Genomic DNA, 20,549 nt, shown 5'->3' on the forward strand with positions numbered 1-20,549 from the left:
TACAAAGGCTAACAGAATCCTGGGTACTATCTTCCGTACCTTCACATTTATGGACACAGTCATGTTTACGCTATTTTAGAGTATGGAACACTATATGGTCCCCAATCTTTATCGAAGACAAAATCTCCATTGAAAATGTGCAAAGAAGGGCTTCAAAACGGATCAAAAATGTATCAAATCTACCATACGATGAAAGGCTACGAAAACTGGGACTGCCTACACTCGAATATAGAAGGGGAAGAGCCGACCTAGTCGAAATCTATAAGATCCTAAATAATATCGACCATGTAGACCATGAACATATGTTTAAACCGACATCAAATGTGGGGACCAGGGGGCATCCAAAAAAGCTGTTCAAGAAACCATTTTGCCTTGAAGTAAACAAAAATGTCTTCAGCAATAGGACAATAACAACATGGAACAGTCTACTGGAAGTGATTGCCACAGCAATGAACCTTAACAGCTTTAAAATATTACTGAACAACCATAACATTACCAACAGGTCCAAATTCCGGACCTCTTTTTAGGTCACCTGAGACAAAGTCTCAAGTGACCTATTGCGATCGCCTTTTGTCCGGCGGCGTCCGTCATTCGTCGGGCGTCATCCGTCGTGCGTCCGTAAACAATTTACATTTTCTACTTCTTCTCCAAAACCCCTAAACCAATTTCAATGAAATTTTGCAGAAACCTTCCATGGCCAAAGTTCAACTAAAATTGTGAATTATATGGTCCCCAGCCCCCAGGGGCCTGAGGGGCAGGGCCAAAAAGGGTAAAATTGACTAAAATTTCAAAAATCTTCTTCTCAAGATCCAGATATGGTAGAATCAAATACTCTTCATAGATAGAAGGGTCTTAAGGTGCTTTACTGAAATTGTGAATTTCTTGACCCTGGGGTCTCACGTTTCCCCCTGGGGAGGGGGTAAACTTTACTATAGTTTATATAGGGAAATCACATTTTGGACCAACATTTGTTTAATTTCCATTGGAAGTAATTCAATTTGGGTTAGCATTATCAGTATTAGGTAGCAGTTTGATAGTATGCACCTATGAGCCCTGACTGACCCCCAGGGGCTGATGGGTGGGGCCAAAAAGGGTTGAATTGACTGAAATTTCAAAAATCTTCTTCTCAAGACCCAGATATGGTAGAATCAAATACTCTTCATAGATGGAAGGGTCTTAAGGTGCTTTACCAAAATTGTGAATTTCATGACCCTGGGGTCTCGTGTTTCCCCCTGGGGAAGGAGGGGGGGCGGGCAAAATTTGTTATGGTTTATGATAATATGAAATGATACTTTGAATATTACATGTTGATAACTTGATTGGAATTATAACCCTATAACTTGATACTTTGTAAATTTTGAGCCATCCCTACCCCCAAGTGCAATGTAGGGTGGGGCCCAATGGAGTCTGTGTGCTAAAATAAAATTTCTTCATTTTCCTTGTTTAGAATCAGAGGTGCTAGTTTCAAATCCTTTTTAGTCTGAAATCTGTATGCTAGATATTGAATAAGGTGGTTTTATTGTTTTTTGTCACTTTGAATACTATTTCTGTTCATGTTAAAAACAAAAATCAACTCTCTGTATAAATATATCAGGTGACCGTTAAGGCCCATGGGCCTCTGGTTACAATTAGTACCATGCACACCACATGTGTTTTTAAATATGTGAATTTTTACTGATCATTTGAGAGCAAATCAACAAGTGTGAACTTTATACAGTACGTGTGTAAATATACGTGTGTAACTATAGAGAGAGAACTGTTTATTCAATTTATAATGTGTGAGCAACATGACCTATATACCTCCACAACTCATTAATGTGTAAATAATGGACTTTTATCATTTTAATGAACATTATCAATAAGTAAATGAAGTATAATCAAGACATCTCTAAAAGCTAAAAAGCTGTATCTTTCCCTGTAATATACATCGAAAGATAGGTTCTGACCAACGAATGTCTTAAAAACTGGTACTTCCTGCTCTTTGCTTGATATTTAGCTTTGAATGGATGGCTGTAGCCACTGGTTAGCCCGGCCCATTGTCAGTGTACGGGTGTCAGCCCGGCCCATTGTCAGTGTACAGGTGTCGGTTCGGCCCATTGTCAGCGTACGGGTGTCGTCGTTGTCAATATTACGAGTGGAATGAATAATTATGCCCCTACCATAAAATGGGGTGGCATATAGTGTTGCCCATGTCTGTCCCGTCCTGTTCCGTTTCAATGTAAACACCCATCCCATCGCGTCCCGCCCCGATTCAATGTAAACACTTAGCAACTTCATTCTTTGACAGATTTTGGTCAAACTTTATGGGCAACTTCATTCTTTGACAGATTTTGGTCAAACTTTATCCCAAAGGTCAAGTATGAGTATACTTGTTGTGTTTCAGGGTTCCAAGTTCAAGTCCAAGGTCACTGTTGCTATATATAGAAAATCATCCACTGATTCAATTTAAACACTTAGCAACATCATTCTTTCATGGATTTTGGTCAAACTTTATATAAAGGTCAAATATGGGTATACCTCAGACATCCTTGTGTTTCAGGATGGTAATAACATACAGAAAAAACCTATGAATATTAAAATCAGTTTATCAACTTTGAGTGTAGTACCTTGTGTGTGTGCAGGTTTCAGGGTATCAAGATTAAAGTGGTTTTTGTATTTTATAGAACACTGAAACTAACTTTGCATGGCAGTGGGGGAATTTATGTCTTACAGACATTTTCTAGTTTTTGTATTTTTCAGATTTTCTTTTTCTTCAGATTTTTGCTTTATTATATGATGTTTTAGTGTGAAATGTTTTATTATGTGATATTTTAGTGTGTGATGTTTTAGTGTGAAACGTGTTTGAATTAAATGTTTTCTCCTCCAGATTAAGCAAGGATGTAGTATCAGTCAGCTGGGAAGGTCAAAGCGAAATGCTCGGTCATCAGATGCTAATTCAACTGGTAACAATGGTCAGCTCCCAGACGGCATCAAATCCAAGATCCAAGGTCAACTGGCTGCCCTTGGAGGGGATAAGATCAGTGGCATCCCCTTTGACCCGAGCAAGATCGGGGAAGGGAACGAAACTGGCACGTCGCACCAACAGTACGACTACGGAAGGTATGGCAGTCCCAGGAAAAAACAGAAAAATCATCGTCCCAACACTGCGGCTGGGACTAACCTTGACCGTCTTGTAAAGGACATTAAGGAAAAGGTCAAGATGGCCAAGGACTTCTGGGTACAACTGCCATACGCCATTTGTAATGACGAAAATCTTGCTGCTCAGGCCGGCAATGATGAAGACTGTTGGAATGGACAGGACAGGGCAAGGTAATGTAATGTAATGTGAAAGCCACAAGGTCAAGGTCATTTTAAGGAAATTGGAAAAAAAAAGTTTTTTAAGGTTTAAAAATTAATTATTTCAACCTAAAACAATTACAGGAATGTTAATAAAATATACAACAGAATTCTATCAAACTTTAAAAAAAAGTTTGTTATCCTTCAAAAGTTTCAAAACTTTTCATTCAACATTCGGATCGACAGGTATGTTCCTGAGGTACAGAAGGATGGCATTATCAACCAGATCAACAATCCTGAGGTGGAGGTTGATGTCAATGAGGGCAACTTTGTCATCGAACAACAGAAAATACAGCTCAAGATCATCACCAGTAAACTGAACACTGCATTCAACGGCGAGGAAGTCGACTGGATAGATACAGGTAAATGGTTTAAAGGGAACTAGCTCAGTGAAAATCCAACGGTTTGGGGAAGGGAAATGATCGACAAGGCCTAAATAAGGATGTGAAGAGGGAATATCTTAGCAAAAATAGGAATGTTGACAGGGGAGGTAACTCTGCAAAGATTAGAGTTGTGGACAGGGGAGGTAACTAGTAAAGACAACAATGGATGTGGACAGGGGAGGTAACTAAGTTTAGACTGAACAAGGGTTGTGACAGGGGAGGTAACTCAGTAAAGACTGAACAAGGGTTGTGACATGGGAGGTTACTCACTAAAGTCTGAACAAGGGTTGTGACAGGGAAGTTAACCCAGCATAGTCTGAACAAGGGTTGTCACAGAACTCACTTAAGAGTGAACAGGGGTTGTCGACAGGGGAGGTAACCCAGTAAAGACTGAACAAGGCTTGTGACAGGGGAGGTAAATCAGTAAAGACTGAACAAGGCTTGTGACATGAGAGGTAACTCACTGAAGACTGAACAAGGGTTTTGACATGGAAGGTTACTAACTCAAGACTGAACAAGGTTTGTGACAGGGTAGTTAACCCAGCAAAGTCTGAACAAGGATTGTCACAGGGGAGGTAACTCACCAAAGAGTGAAGAAGGGTTGTGACAGGGGAGGTAACTCAGTAAAGACTGAACAAGGGTTGTGACATGGGAGGTTACTTACTAAAGACTGAACAAGGGTTGTGACAGGGAAGTTAACTCAGTAAAGTCTGAAAAGGGTTGTCACAGGGGAGGTAACTCACTAAAGAGTGAACAAGGGTTGTCGACAGGGGAGTTAACTCAGCAAAGACTGAACAAGGGGTGTGGACAGGGGAGGTAACTAGCAAAGACTGAACAAGGAGTGTGGACAGGGGAGTTTACTCAGCAAAGACTGAACAAGGGGGTGTGGACAGGGGAGGTAATTCACTAAAGACTGAACAAGGGTTGTGGACGGGGGAGGTAAGTCACTAAAGACTGAACAAGGGTTGTGGACAGGGGAGGTAAGTCACTAAAGACTGAACAAGGGGTGCGCACAGGGGGTAACTCACTTAAGACTGAACAAGGGGTGTGAAAAGGGGAGGTAACTCATTTACCCTTTCACTACTGTAGACCATAATGAACCCCTCCATTTCAATGCATGGTAGAGTCTACTTAAGTTGCATAGGGGTGAAAGGGTTAAAGACTAAACAAGTGTATGGTACAAAAAAGATACTGAAAGAAAGCAGGTGAATCTGACCAGGACTGTTTTACTAGAATGATGGACCAGTATGTACCCTACCAGGCCTGTTCTGACCAGGACTGTATGACTAATGTGGGGGATCAGTATGGAGATGTAAATATACCATACCATGTTATGGTAATGTCACAGACTAATAAGCTGCTTATAATTTGTGCAGGAAGGTATTGCTATGAAAATAAGAGGTTGTAATCTGGAGGATGCAGTATGAGATGTCTGGCTGGAGATGTAATATAATTATAGAGAATCTCCTTTGCTTCATGTCTGTCAGTAAGTCTGGCCCAGTATTGACCCGATGTTGACCATGGCTAGCTGTGACAAAGTCTAATTAATTATCTCTACTTATGGAAACATTTCTTAATCTATACTTTACTTGACTGTAGAGCAGACGGAATCTTATGGCTTTCCATCCGTCTATTTTTCCTGGTTACTCTGTGGGGTAGTATGTTACATTGGGTTTATTTCCGTAGGTCAAGGATGAACGCTAATAAATGAAAATACTGAACTGTTACAAAGGTCAGGGGTCCGAGTTAAAAAGTGAAAACATGTAAGCAGGTCAGGGTGAAAACTCCAGGAGGGACAGATTTCACTTCAATTAGTAAGTATGCAGTCTAAACTTGGGTCATCAATCAAAATGTAAAAGTAGTACTTTCTGTAGCTCATATATCAAAATGTAAAAGTAGTACTTTCTGTAGCTCATATATCAAAATGCAGTATCCTTTTGTATGTCAGGTGTGCAACAAAGGTGAAAGGTCAAGGTCATCAGGTCATTGAATTCTGCTGCTCCAATCCCAAACACACACCTGTGAATCACACTCACGATGTAAACAACTTTAGTTGACATTCTCTTGCTGCTGTTGAAAGGTGCTTTGGACTGGCCAATACACTAAAGCCATTCAAGACATGAATCATGAATGTAGACTATATTGAGCTCGGAACTGAACTTACAATTGACCAACCTGTAATGTGAACTGTCCTTGGTTTCGTATTTGTGGGTTTTCAAGGACAATGATGACATAAACATGTCTGTAGGCTTGGTAACGTGTCTCCCACTTCTACACAGGAAGTCTCGCTACCTAATATAGTCCCACACAACCAAATATGGTACTTATCTCGTCCCACACAACCAAATATGGTACCTTTATCCTCCCACATGACCAAATATGGTACATATATCGTCCCACACGATCAAATATGGTTCTGTTTTGTGTCGTCTAAAGGTGGTAGTCAGGTTTTACTTCCCTTTTATCCTTGGCAGAATACAATTAGCAGATGTAAGGCATTATATATGAATTTGATATTAGCATAGGTTGAGGTAACTCAGGTTGTATATTAAATTTGATGTCAATCTTTAAAATAAATTGGATGTAGAAGATTTGAAGCATTACTTGTTTAATTGAGTGTAAACTTAAATATGGTTTTTTTATCCATCAACATGACTTGTTTATCTCATTTTGTTCAGTTTGCGAAATTGGGAAATTTCTACCCATAACATGATAACAACTGGTATCAGTTAGACAGATTTGATTATTATAAAACTACTGTTATTAAGCTGTGGACACCAATTAAGAGAAAAGAAATCTATAGTTAGATAATTTGATTGACATTGCTGTACAGTTTTTCTTGATTTTTTAACAGCTAAATAAAAATATTGTTAAAAACGAAATTTCTCAAATTTTAGAACTCCTCAAATGTTTTATCAACAAGCCAACAAGTATCTATGACAACCATTCCAGGAATCAACCACAGGACTGATAATTTAGTACATAGCTGTTAAATTTGATGAGTTGTCGGTCTCTTGTTGTCATTAATCTTTACCATAACATTTCACAGTCAGTCATAGCATATCTGGTGCATATTTCCAGTTCAGACTTCATAATCCCATCTCCACTTCATACTCTGTTTACTACGTCTGAGAAAGATTTTTCGTAATTTTTGTGCAAAATTTATATTATTTACAATCGGAAGGCTTGGGTTCACTATTGAAATGAAGAATTTCTTTTATTTATAGAAATTAAAAAATATATTGAAAGTACATTGTAGTATGAAAAATGTTAATTTCCATTGAGGCAATGTAAGCTTGCAAGGATTACAGCTAAGGAGTGTAAGAAGAATGTAGGGAAGAAGGAGCTGTGGGAAAAGGGTGTGGCTCTGTCAGGGTAGACAGGACACGCTGGGATGCTGGAGGGGGTCCTGATAACACCTTCTCATAAACGATGCACATGCTTTGCCAAACAACGTGCATCACAACACACACGTGTTGGGGGGGGGGGGGGGGGGCATTAGCTGTACATACTTCAAAACACAAGTGTTTGAAAACATGTCATGGAACTGAAACATTCCACTTAATTTTCATATCCCTTATGCAATTTTAATTTCTATGCTAGTCAATTAATTCACAGACCGGTAGGGCAGCATTAGTGTGTGGTGTGATTGTCGTTTGATAATAGAACAAGTTGTGTACAGTCTGAAAATGATAATGTGGCGTTTGTTTTGGTCATTTTGCTTTATTAGGTCACCTGAGCTTTAGCTCAAGTGACCTATTGCTATCCGTTTTCGTCCGTCGTCGTCCGTTAACATTTTACATTTTAAACTTAAAGTCAAGTTCTGCTGGGCCGATTAAACTGAAAGTTGGTAGGAATGATCGCCTCATGGTCCTGACAAAGTGTTGTTATTTTTCGGGTCGATCAGAAATCCAATATGGCCGCCACGGCCGCCATTTTGAAAACCTATTTCAAACTTAAAGTCAAGTTCTGCTGGACCGATTGAACTGAAAGTTGGTAGGAATGATCGCCTCATGGTCCTGACAAAGTGTTGTTATTTTTCGGGTCGATCAGAAATCCAATATGGCCGCCACGGCCGCCATTTTGAAAACCTATTTCAAACTTAAAGTCAAGTTCTGCTGGGCCGATTGAACTGAAAGTTGGTAGGAATGATCGCCTCATGGTCCTGACAAAGTGTTGTTATTTTTCGGGTCGATCAGAAATCCAATATGGCCGCCACGGCCGCCATTTTGAAAACCTATTTCAAACTTAAAGTCAAGTTCTGCTGGGCCGATTGAACTGAAAGTTGGTAGGAATGATCGACTCATGGTCCTGACAAAGTGTTGTTATTTTTCGGGTCGATCAGAAATCCAATATGGCCGCCACGGCCGCCATTTTGAAAAACTATTTCAAACTTAAAGTCAAGTTCTGCTAGGCCGATTGAACTGAAACTTTGTAGGAATGATTGACTCATGGTCCTGACAAAGTGTTGTTATTTTTCGGGTCGATCAGAAATCCAATATGGCCACCACGGCTGCCATTTTGGAAAACTATTTCAAACTTAAAGTAAAGATCTACTTGGCCGATTGAACTGAAACTTTGTAGGAATGATCGAATCATGGTCCTGACAAAGTGTTGTTATTTTTCGGGTCAATCAGAAATACAATTTGGCTGCCATGGCCGCTATTTTGCTACTAAGTTCTAATAGGCCGATCTCACTTAAAATTGGTCTAGGAATGATCAGCTCATGGTCCTGACAAAGTTAAGTTAACATTATACTATTTTTTACTCAAATTGGTACATATTTCAACAACAAAAATAAATACTGTAGACTCAGGTGACCGTTTAGGCCCATGGGCCTCTTGTTAGTGTATGCTATAGTGGCCTGTTTTTAATGTCTTTTTGTGACCATAACTCACATATGTTTTCATGAGATATTTATTTTTGATGACGTTTGTGAATTCAAAATATGTTTTGACATTACTGAAAGGAACAATATGTAATCAGTTGCTTGAAGGGGGGAGGGAACAATATAACTCATTCACGCCTGAAAACATATTTGAACTCTTCCAATTTAAAGGTTGGAATAGTTCATTATGCTATTTCAGGGGTGGATGAGTAAGGCAAAACAGAATCACCAGAGTACATTATATGACATGCATGCTATTTTACCTAATTATGTGATATAATTATTAGTAGAATTTCAAGTTGGGTTAATTTGTTTTTCAACCAATTAGCTAATTTGCTTATGCTAGGTGACAAAAATTAACATACATATATTTGAGAGATACAATTTGGGAGGGGCTTAATTGCAGGCACCTACCCTGTTTTAAGGACATTTGCCAAAGTGGGCTTATTTGCGAGTGGGGGCTTATTTGCAGTCAAATACGGTACATTACAGTAACACAGGATCAAGAGTGGAAGAAATTGTTTGTGTACATTACAGTAACATAGGTACTGGAATGAGATTGAAGAACCATTTTTATTCAAGGTCACTGGGGTCAAATATGTTTAAAACCTTTAAACAACTTCCGAATAACCAAGAGGCCTAGAGTTATGATATTTGGCCAGTAACATGCTTAGATGAAGAGCTACCAAGTTTGTTAAAAAAAAAATGACCTTGATTTATATGCAAGGTCACTGGGATCAAATATGTTTAAAACCTTTAAACAACTTCTGAATAACCAAGAGGCCTAGAGTTATGATATTTGGCCAGTAACATGCTTGGATGAAGAGCTACCAAGTTTGTTAAAAAAAAATGACCTTGATTTATATGCAAGGTCACTGGGATCAAATATGTTTAAAACCTTTAAACAACTTCTGAATAACCAAGAGGCCTAGGGTGATGATATTTGGCCAGTAGCATGCTAGGATGAAGGGCTACCAAGTTTGTTCAAATGAATGACCTTTGCCCACTTTTAGGTCACCTGAGCTTTGCTCAAGTGACCTATTCCAATCACTTTCCGTCCGTCCGTCCGTCGTCCGTCGTCTGTCGTGCGTAAACTTTTACATTATCAACTTCTTCTCAAAAACCAGTGGATGGAATTTTTTCAAACTTGGTCAGAATCATCCTTGGTAGATGAGGCTACCAAATTGTAAAATTGGGATTCCTACCCCAACCCTAGGGGCCAGGGCGGGGCCCAAAAGGGAAAATTAACCAATATTTCAAAAATCTTCTTCTCCAGACTCAGAGGTATTACAGTCATTTTCTCTGCATGGATGGAAAGATCATCAGGGGCTTTATTTAAATTGTAAATTTCAGGACCCCCGAGCTATCCGTTCTCCCTTGGGGAGGGGGTAAAGTTTACTATAGTTTATATAGGGAAACAACACTTTTGGGTATATTTTGACAATTTTCTGTTGGAAATTATTTTTACTTGGTCAGAATCATCCTTGGAGGAGGAAGATGGTTTTAAATTGTAAAATTGGGATTCCTACCCCAACCCTAGGGGCCAGGGCGGGGCCCAAAAGGGAAAATTAACCAATATTTCAAAAATCTTCTTCTCCAGACTCAGAGGTATTACAGTCATTTTCTCTGCATGGATGGAAAGATCATCAGGGGCTTTATTTAAATTGTAAATTTCAGGACCCCCGAGCTATCCGTTCTCCCTTGGGGAGGGGGTAAAGTTTACTATAGTTTATATAGGGAAACAACACTTTTGGGTATATTTTGACAATTTTCTGTTGGAAATTATTTTTACTTGGTCAGAATCATCTTTGGTGGATGACGGTATCAAATTGTAAACTCGGAATTCCTGCCCCATCCCCAGGGGTTAGAGCGGGGCCCCAAAGGGAACATTTACAAATATTTTAAAATTCTTATCCTTTGATGACATGACAAGTATTGTATTTCACTTAGTTTACATGCTGATTTCCACATCACATCTAAACAATAAAATAAAGCTACCAGTACCTATGATATAACTCAGGTGACCGCTAAGGCCCTTGGGCCTCTTGTTTCTGAATTACTTTAAACTTTAAATCAAGACACTGATATTTTGCCTGTGGCTTTATTTTAGTCCTCCTTAAAGGTTACAATTGTGATATTAATACCAGGTGAGCGATGCAGGCCCATTGGGCCTCTTGTTATGTACATTACGGTACTTTTACAAACCCAGTGCCACGCTATATGGCATAGGTACTAGAGTGAGAATGAAGAGCTAGTTGTATGTACATTACGGTACTTTTACAAACCCAGTGCCACGCTATATGGCATAGGTACTAGAGTGAGAATGAAGAGCTAGTTGTATGTACATTACGGTACTTTTACAAACCCAGTGCCACGCTATATGGCATAGGTACTAGAGTGAGAATGAAGAGCTAGTTGTATGTACATTACGGTACTTTTACAAACCCAGTGCCACGCTATATGGCATAGGTACTAGAGTGAGAATGAAGAGCTAGTTGTATGTACATTACGGTACTTTTACAAACCCAGTGCCACGCTATATGGCATAGGTACTAGAGTGAGAATGAAGAGCTAGTTGTATGTACATTACGGTACTTTTACAAACCCAGTGCCACGCTATATGGCATAGGTACTAGAGTGAGAATGAAGAGCTAGTTGTATGTACATTACGGTACTTTTACAAACCCAGTGCCACGCTATATGGCATAGGTACTAGAGTGAGAATGAAGAGCTAGTTGTATGTACATTACGGTACTTTTACAAACCCAGTGCCACGCTATATGGCATAGGTACTAGAGTGAGAATGAAGAGCTAGTTGTATGTACATTACGGTACTTTTACAAACCCAGTGCCACGCTATATGGCATAGGTACTAGAGTGAGAATGAAGAGCTAGTTGTATGTACATTACGGTACTTTTACAAACCCAGTGCCACGCTATATGGCATAGGTACTAGAGTGAGAATGAAGAGCTAGTTGTATGTACATTACGGTACTTTTACAAACCCAGTGCCATGCTGTACTTGGTGTATGCTATCAAAGTCTATGCCATTACAGACCTGTCAAAGGGCATACAATTAGATTTGGGAGGATTTAATCTCTAGATATGAAAATTATGGGTACAGATGAAGATAACCTAATTGAGTATGTGTTGGGAGAGTTGCTGACATTCCAATGGACCGATACCGAGGTGGAACCCATTTACGTAATACATCACACAGATACGCATAGTTTTTGGGGGAGAAAATGATACTCTTTACTTCGCTGATCATTTTCACTTGTTTTTTTTAAAGGACTGCCATGTTATTCACAAAGATACGTTTCTCCAGTTTCAGATTTGCAGACCAAACACAACTTTTTTTCACCCGACATTATTTCTTTTTTGTACTCCTGTTGTGATATTCTGTAATCGAGTTTGTAACCTGTCCATCCCTCATTCAAACCATCGTAACCTCTGTCCGTCAGCCAATCAAGTGTAACCTGTCTGTCCATCAGCCAATCAAGTTACAATTTTATCACCTGAAGGATGACGGATAGCTGGTTGATGGGCCTGTTTTTCGTTTATGTGTTAGTGAGTAGAACAGTTTGGAAGCCAGTGAAAAGACTCTGGTATCCTAGTAACGTAGCAGATTCCTTAGCTTGATGAAATATTCATAGAGAAAAATATTGTAGGGGTTATCATATTGGAATCAATTTAAATTTTCTGTGAATAATGTTATCAAGTTTTTTGTACGAAAATAACCAGTATCTCTTTACATTTCAATCCCAACTTTTGTGTCTTCCTTTAAATAGATTTACCTTTTTCACCAATAACCAGAATGCTTATTGAAAATCAATAAAAAAAATTGAATGTGGATCAAAGAATTTGAGTCGGAAGGAATGGGTCTAGGAGTTTTATTGGTTCAGAGGTACATAGTGATTGGTTGTGTGTTCCCATTTCATTACTTCAAGGAGAAATAGCAATACATTAATGCTTCCCAGTTCATAAGTTAAAAGGGGTTAAGAATAGTTTATGTGTGTTCAGAGTTCATCAAATCAGGGTTAAAGAGAAATATTAGTGGGTTCAAAGTTCATGGTTCAGAGGCTAAGCAATATGTTTCAGAGTTCATTATTGTTCGTACAAAGTTTATTGCTTCAAAGGTTAAGACCAATATGCTATGGGTTCCACATTGATTGGTTCAGGGAAGAAGAACAGTATAGATGGAGGTTCTAGGCCAGTAAGTGGGTTCAGACGGAGAGGCTGCAGGAGAGAGTAATAGACGTGCTCAATAGATAAAATTCTATAGGCTCCGCTAGATAATAACAAAATTAATGTAATAGAATCAGTACACATAAGGGGAGTCACTGTCGCAATCTTGAGCAAACCATTAAAGATAAGGGTGGAACGGTTAGGAGATCCTCCTCAGGTTTTGATGTGGTGCCAGTCGACAAACTAGAAAGGGGCTTGGAATCTTAACTTTTCTGCTGTATCGGTGAAATGGGCTAGAGTTAATCGCGTCATTTTGGTACGTTAGGAAACATTGGCTGCCTGGTAGTTCTGCATGGGGGTATTTATCTGCATAATCATCTCCTTGTTTGTATAGATAGGTGTGTGTAGCGTGGACTCCCAGGTATTCTCCTCGACTGATAACCAGGTAGAGTGAAGAGGCGTCTGATTGAGTGTGGGTGCGGAAAGTTTTTAAACAAAACTATCAAAATCTCATCATTTATACTTCAAATCTAAGGCTTCACCATCAAATGACATCAAAGGGCCGAGTGAATTACATAAGTGAGACCTGTTATCATTTCAAAATTATTGTGTGAATGTTTTTATCTAAAATATGAGATATGAACAGGGCTGTGAGGAGTGTGAGGATTGTTTTATTCTACTATTGAATGTAAACAAATTTTTTTCAAAGTCATATCCAAATGTGTTTGAGGAATATGGTTATAGAAGTTAAGAAAACAAAATGATCTGATTGGTTGACTTTTTTGGTCCTTTGTTGTCATGGTTACTTTGTTGCTGTTTCAGAAATTGACGTCGGGTACAGTAGTTACTCAAGCGGAATGGGAAGCGGTGATGACTACAGTATCGACGGCAGTGGAGCTGGTAGCGGTGACGGAGGTAGTGGCTCCGGAGACGGCTGGACTGGTGATGACGAAGACGATCTTCCACGTAGACCAAATAAAGACAGGCGCCCAGGGAATAAAGATAGAAATCGCAACAAGGGATCAGGCAGAGACAAAACTCACACAGATGATAACTTCTTTATTGGACCTGAATATGGCGTCAACACGAATGACGGAAATGGATTTAATCCCCCACCACGAACAGAGACCACACCCACACCAAGTGCGGCTGTACCACAAACATCAGTGTCCTGGACGTGTTTGTCAATATTAGTTATTACAGTGATAAAAACAGCTATAGATATTACACTTTGAAGATAACAGAAAAGATTAGTATGCAGAGGAAAGTAAGATCATAAAGTATTTGAAGTGATACAAAAATTATTTTGTGACGGATAGAAAAAGCTGTTCAAGTCCAGGTCGTATGGAAGCTTGGCAGGGATACGTGAATTACCATACCAGATGGGTACATCAACTGGTACACTAGCCAATCATCTTTGTACATAGGATCATGTGATATATGCGACATCGTCATATCCACACCTATACCTTGTTGCCATGGAGATGGTATCACCAGTATACAGTAATAGTCCTTATATATGTTATTCTGTCGCAAAAAAATATTGTGCGTACGATACGTCGCAATGTTGTGACGGTCAGTTTGTTACCAAAATTTTCATTGGCCAGTTCAATTAGCAATGGTCTATATATGTAGCATATGAATATATATATATATATACATATTATATCATCATTACTACTGATTACCAGGCAACAGAACACCCTTTTCACAACTTCTGTCATCAGGCAAGTTTAAGTAGGTATGTTATAGTAATTGTTGAGCTTGAATTATTATTTTCTCTGAAGATGTGGGGTTTATTAGCAATGATATAAGTTTTATACTAAATAGTTTCTCTAACTGATTCAAGAGTTTCACCGTACAAAAGTTTGAGATGCTGACATATCAACAAAGACAAAAGCTTGCCTGCAATAGTGTCCACACTTAGTTGACCTTATTCCCCTTTTGTCAAATTGCAAACGTAAGAGCTGGCCTACAGAGTGTGACATCGCATCAAAAAGTACAAAACCCTCGTTATCTTTAGGCTGAGGAAGATGACCTTCGCATGCGCACTGGTCATGTGACTTTTACGTGACTCTATACATAGAATACATATCATGTGACCAGTGCACGGTGGATAGACATGTGATTTCTATAGCACTTTGTGACTATTGAAGAACACTGAGCATGTCTTGTCAAAGCCAGCACTCTGGAATAGTGGAGCAGATCATCAACCAACCATGGCACAGCAATGGCTGTAAGGAGATGTCATCTTGGATGGGATATTAGACATTGAAGAGGCCTAATTTTATAGATACAAATTTACTTTCATGTCTGGTAAACATGTACAGTGTATATGTATATAAAGATAGATCTGGTCCTTGAATAAACCCATAACCTGTTGACGAAATATCAAGGAGATTTAAAAAAAACTCTTCTTTGAAATCTGATTCAGAGAAATGCTTAGTATATATCTGTTTTTGCCATTTATAATAAGAGTTTGTGCTACCCTGACGTTGTAGAGGTTCTGGGGGCCCAGACAGGAAGGTTGCTAAGGATGAGATAGATGTGTGTCGCTAATACTGTAAGTGCTAGCTGTGTTTATAATAAGGGTAAGTTTTACGGGGGAGACAATGACGTCATATGATGATGACTAATATTTAGATGGTTGTACATAGAGTGTTGTTCGAATCATTGGGTTTTTTTCGTGTGTATAATTTCATTACTATACCATTTTGCCAAATTTTGTTTGTATTATGAAGTTCATTTGTATCCTATTTTAATTATTAATGAAAAACTGATCACTTTAATTATTATGTGTACATGTAAGTTATAAATTATAACGTTACTGATTTTATTTATGTAATAAATGCAGTTGCCTATAGGAATACCGGTTTGTCAAATTCATTTTTTCTTTGCATTTCTGCAAATATTTTGATAATTTTATTCTGATCACTGTTTGACAGTTTTACCAGATTTTAGCCAAAAACAATTTCAGTTTTAATTGAACAATTTGTGATAATTAAACAAGATTTGTGATATAACATCAGTTATTGATGTCAGAATCACACCTTTCATGCACCATGTTAGACAATCAAAATCATTACCATATGTTTAGGACTGAAAATGTACTCGTGAAAACAAATATTTAAAAAAAAAAATACAAAAGGAAAATCATGTACAGAACTAAATCATGTTGAAATTGTTTTCTGTTTTAGTTCAATCACAGCAAACAAAATCATTCAGGTTTTTCCAATCAAAATTGATTTTACATAACTGCATGGGGAATGTTGACATGAGTTTTCAATGAATTTCATTGGATGTGATTCTGTTTTATCTAGATAGGATAAATACAATTGTGACCTCTTTAATTGGGCTCTTTTGTGATTTATAGAAAATGCTGAATTAATGTGAAATAGCAAAACTGGAAATAAGGCAAACCATTTATCAACAGAATGCATTTCTTAATCACATCATCAGCCTAACACAACTATATTGGTATACAGGTGTGTTGGACTGATTCAAACCAGATCCTTCACGCTGGTCCTCTGTGATACACTCTAGTGTACGTGTAGCACCTGGCAACATAAGGGGTCACTTTATGCTGACCGTTAGGGCCCAACAACATAAGGGGTCACTTTATGCTGACCGTTAGGGCCCAACAACATAAGGGGTCACTTTATGATGACTGTTAGGGCCCAACAACATAAGGGGTCACTTTATGCTGACCATTAGGGCCCAGCAACATAAGGGGTGACCATTAACAATAGCCAATTACTGTGATGCCCTCGAAATTCTTAGTATTGGAAAAATATGTGTGTTATTCGGTAGTGTAAATTGGATAGGTCCACAGAACATGATCCCGGTGTCTGTTTCTACACCGTAGAGGAACAGAGTGAAGATTTGATTTGGATCAAAATTTACAGGTGTGTTATCATTTCATCAAATTATTTTCACACACAGATTAAGTATATAAGCTCAGGGTCTTTGAAATTTCACTTTTGTTTTGAAAATGTTTGGCTGATTTGTTTCACAACTTCAACCATTTACTACATCACAATGCCTATAACACAACAGTTGTGGTTTTGAGCTGGTTGTTCAGTAACTGAGATTTCTGTTGTCGCTGTCTGTGGTATAGTGACAGTTATTGTGTTTGCTCCTGAAATACTTTTACTAAAATAAAGCAATGCACAAGATGTGCATGACAAAAGTACTCTAAGTGTGCATGTATTTAATTATCACAATTGTATTTTAGCGCTCAAAGATATGTTCATCTATTAGCATATTCATTGATTCCTTAACTCATTCACCCTTGAAGACACATTTGAACTCTTCCAATTCAAAGGTTGGAAAAGTTCATTATGAAATTTCAGAGGTGAATGAGTTAACTTAGTAGAAGCATGTATTTCTCTAGTTAGCGATATACAAAATTAGCACACACGGAATATTGTAAAATAGCCTAAAATGCGACACTCAATAACGTAAGTTTAGAATTGCTTTTAACTATTTCTTTCGAAAAAAAATCCAGAATTGTAAAAAAGTTGTCACTGTAGTTGTAGATATACTGTGATAGCTTAACCGTCTATATTTATATCAGCTCGGCTCCGGAAAACTAATTACATAGAGGAATTGTGTAACAATGGTGGACACGTCATGTGATTTCTGCTGTACATACAAAATACAGCTTGTTGGTTGTGTTACATTATTGGTCTTTGTGTCGCATTTCATTTTAATTAAAAGAAAAATATATTTGTTGTCTCTAATAAATATTCAAGATTGCAAACATTTCATGTTTGGTTTAGATTGTAAAATGGCTCTTGATATATATTGACCAATCAGACTTAGTGTTATTGTATTCAGATTGTAAGCTCTGTTTATATTAGAATTTAAGATGTTTCTATGGGTCAATTTCTGACACAGGCTTTTAGAAATCATTTTGATTCTTTCTGGTCCCTATCATGGGGCAGTAAGGCATATTTTTATCGAAGTTTAGAAATCCAGGAAAAGAAATGGAGTTTAGGGGTAGGATGATAAAGTAAGGTTTGGGGGCAAGGATAGCCTCTATATATAGAAATGACCAGTAAGTATCGACGTTGTGATTGGTCAGTGTAACGATAAGGTTTCAAGGTCAGTAGTCAGTTTTCATTGTGATGTCTGAAATGACCTTGTATCTGACATGACCTTAATGACATGACCTCGTGTCATGTATATGACATTGTGTGTATATGACCTGATATTGGGTATGACATATGACCTTGTGTGTAATATGACCTTGTGTTGTACATTATCACGTCTCTGAAGTGTTCTGGTGTTTACAGTTAACAGTTGTCATAGTAATAGCAGTCTGTTTATAACGTATATAATCTGAAAAACTTGCTAATTTCTCGCCCCCGTCGGATACAACAGGCACACACCTGTAACAATCTAAATACCACAGTATTTTGCTGGTTGCATTTTGTCTAACACCTGTTCAGGAGTAGCAGCAGACCTGGCGTTTGACCCGTTGTAATGTCTGTTAAATATATGTCAGGTTTTAAAACCAGGTACCTGTGAATGTGTGTGTCTAGGTGTCTTGTGTTTGTGTCTCTAAACTGAACCAGATGATCTGTTTATCTGTACATGTATGCATGCATCTTAACCGACTTAAGATATCCTGTACCTGTTCAAACTGTAGAAAATGTAATATTTTTGAAGCAGTCTTCGATCAGATACGTATATATTAAATTCAAACATTGAATATCCCCCAATGTTATGGTAAGGGGTAGAAATCTTAAATTCAAGAGTATTCAACAGAACAATTTTAAATCTGGAATTATTATTTTTTCATGGTTGGGATTTGTTTTCAAAGATTTGGGTTTGAAAAATGATTAAAGCAGATGCTTTGCTTGATATAATGTCCAGTTTTGTTTAGAAAAACTGCTGGTGTTTTTTTTGTAATGAAGATCATATCTATGTAACAAATAAACTATTGATGTGACATGGATTTTAATAGTGCAACATTGTTTTTATTTTATTTTTAAATCACAATATATCGCCCAGTCAGCATTGAGTTGATTTTCTGTTTCATGTTGGTCATTTGTGTTTGTTTATTATTATTATTATTATACAGCCCACGCGGCTTGTTAGTGGTTTGTTTTATTGACAGTAGGTGTTTTACTGACTTACATTTGAAAAAATGATTGTATTTCAGAATTATTCAGTTGAGCTATTTAATATATACGGTAGACTTCAAAATCAGATTTCATGAACATTTTAACGAAAACACATTTACAATACCAGAACTACATAACTCATAATTAAATACAAAACTTTTATTTCAATTATATGAAAAGAATATGGAAAGCAATATATTTTTATTTCGAACATATTTTTTTTTTTTTTTTTAATCTCAAAAAGCATGGCATGCTTTCGTGTGTGTAATTTGTCGTGTGTTTATCATGAATGTACGGTTGTATGTCTTTGTTGATATATTTTTCCAAGCTTTCTAGATATTTATAATCAAAATGATTTAAAGTATGAAAACATATCGTTGAAAGTCGAGCACCAGTTCTAACAAAGTGCGACTTTAATTGTTCATAGTATTTACGTATTCATGTTTTCAGCTAAACAAAATATGGTGATGTGTGTTTTTGTACATTTTTTTTTTAATTCATCGACACTTTCTCATTTAAATCTTAACATGATCATAATATCTCTGTACAGGGGATGCCTTGAAGCTTGTGTAGTTTATTGTAGAAAAGTGAAATTTGATTTAGAATTCTGTAAATTTCTTTAGATCCTTTATTTGATCTTCATATATTTCATTTAAAGTGATATGCTACCTTACACATGATACCTCTGAACTATGTTAGAGTTAACTCCCTTAGTTTCCAACTTTGATATCAACCGATGAACAGTAACCTTTCACAAAAACAAGGTTTATGAGGTCAGGGAAGTTTTGGTTTTTTTCTGAAAAGAAATACATGTCACAAAAATAAGGTAGCATATATCCTTAATGTGAATTTTGTTAAAAACTGATTTACAGCAAATTGACAAAGTTAAGGTTTCCATTATTCTGTATAATGCATTAAATGATTTTCAATTGTAGATCTTGAATTTAAACAGTTTATAAATTTGATTTGGCTTCAGCAAAACAAAATTGAGGAAATATTTATTATATTTATGATAGAATTATGAAGATTTTTGACTGTGATAGTTGTCTGTAGATATATAACACTAAAACCTATTTTGAGATGTCCCCTAGAACAGACCTATTTCGAGATGCCCCCTGTACTGTCATCCATAGTTGTCATGGTTAGTCACATTGTCATCAGAAAGACATCTTACTGTAACTCTATGCTCCTCTGATAGATTTCATAATACGAGGAAATTATTTTATTGAAATAAAAATTTATACACTGTGGAAAAATTGTTGTGTTGTGATTCTTGTGTCTGTTGTTTTAATTTTATGATGCCAACTTTTAACAAATTGACCTTGCCTGATTTTCTTGATTTCTTCTCTCAATATTACAATACAGTGATGAAGATTATGTTTAAAAAGGACTTTTCAATTGTGAGGAGAATCAAAAGCAGCATTTACAGGATGGTTGCTATGGTAGCCAATTTTGAATGAGGTTTAATTTTAATGAGAGTAGACAAAGGGTCATACACAATATATGAAGAAGTGTTTGAATAAAAGTGACTGAAAGAACTGATGGAAATATCCATTTAAAAGGACTGAACATGATTATGTTCAACATGGCAACTGCTTTGGTTCTTTTGTTTAATTGAACTTT

General features: G+C 37.3%; 1 protein-coding gene across 1 annotated transcript in view; it reads left to right on the plus strand.

Annotated features, from left to right (window-relative positions):
* Positions 1-19,091, plus strand: part of LOC110441642 (glypican-6-like) — a 111,879-nt gene extending 92,788 nt beyond the window's left edge. The window contains exons 6-8 of the mRNA XM_021484837.1: positions 2,867-3,309; positions 3,523-3,698; positions 13,618-19,091. Of these exons, the coding sequence (XP_021340512.1) occupies positions 2,867-3,309; positions 3,523-3,698; positions 13,618-14,030 (1,032 nt within the window). The 3' untranslated portion in view covers positions 14,031-19,091. The remainder of the gene's footprint in view (positions 1-2,866; positions 3,310-3,522; positions 3,699-13,617) is intronic.
* Positions 19,092-20,549: the final 1,458 nt, after the last annotated feature.

The sequence above is a fragment of the Mizuhopecten yessoensis genome, unplaced genomic scaffold (genome assembly GCF_002113885.1).
Source record: "Mizuhopecten yessoensis strain PY_sf001 unplaced genomic scaffold, ASM211388v2 scaffold716077, whole genome shotgun sequence".
NCBI classification, from domain to species: domain Eukaryota; kingdom Metazoa; phylum Mollusca; class Bivalvia; order Pectinida; family Pectinidae; genus Mizuhopecten; species Mizuhopecten yessoensis.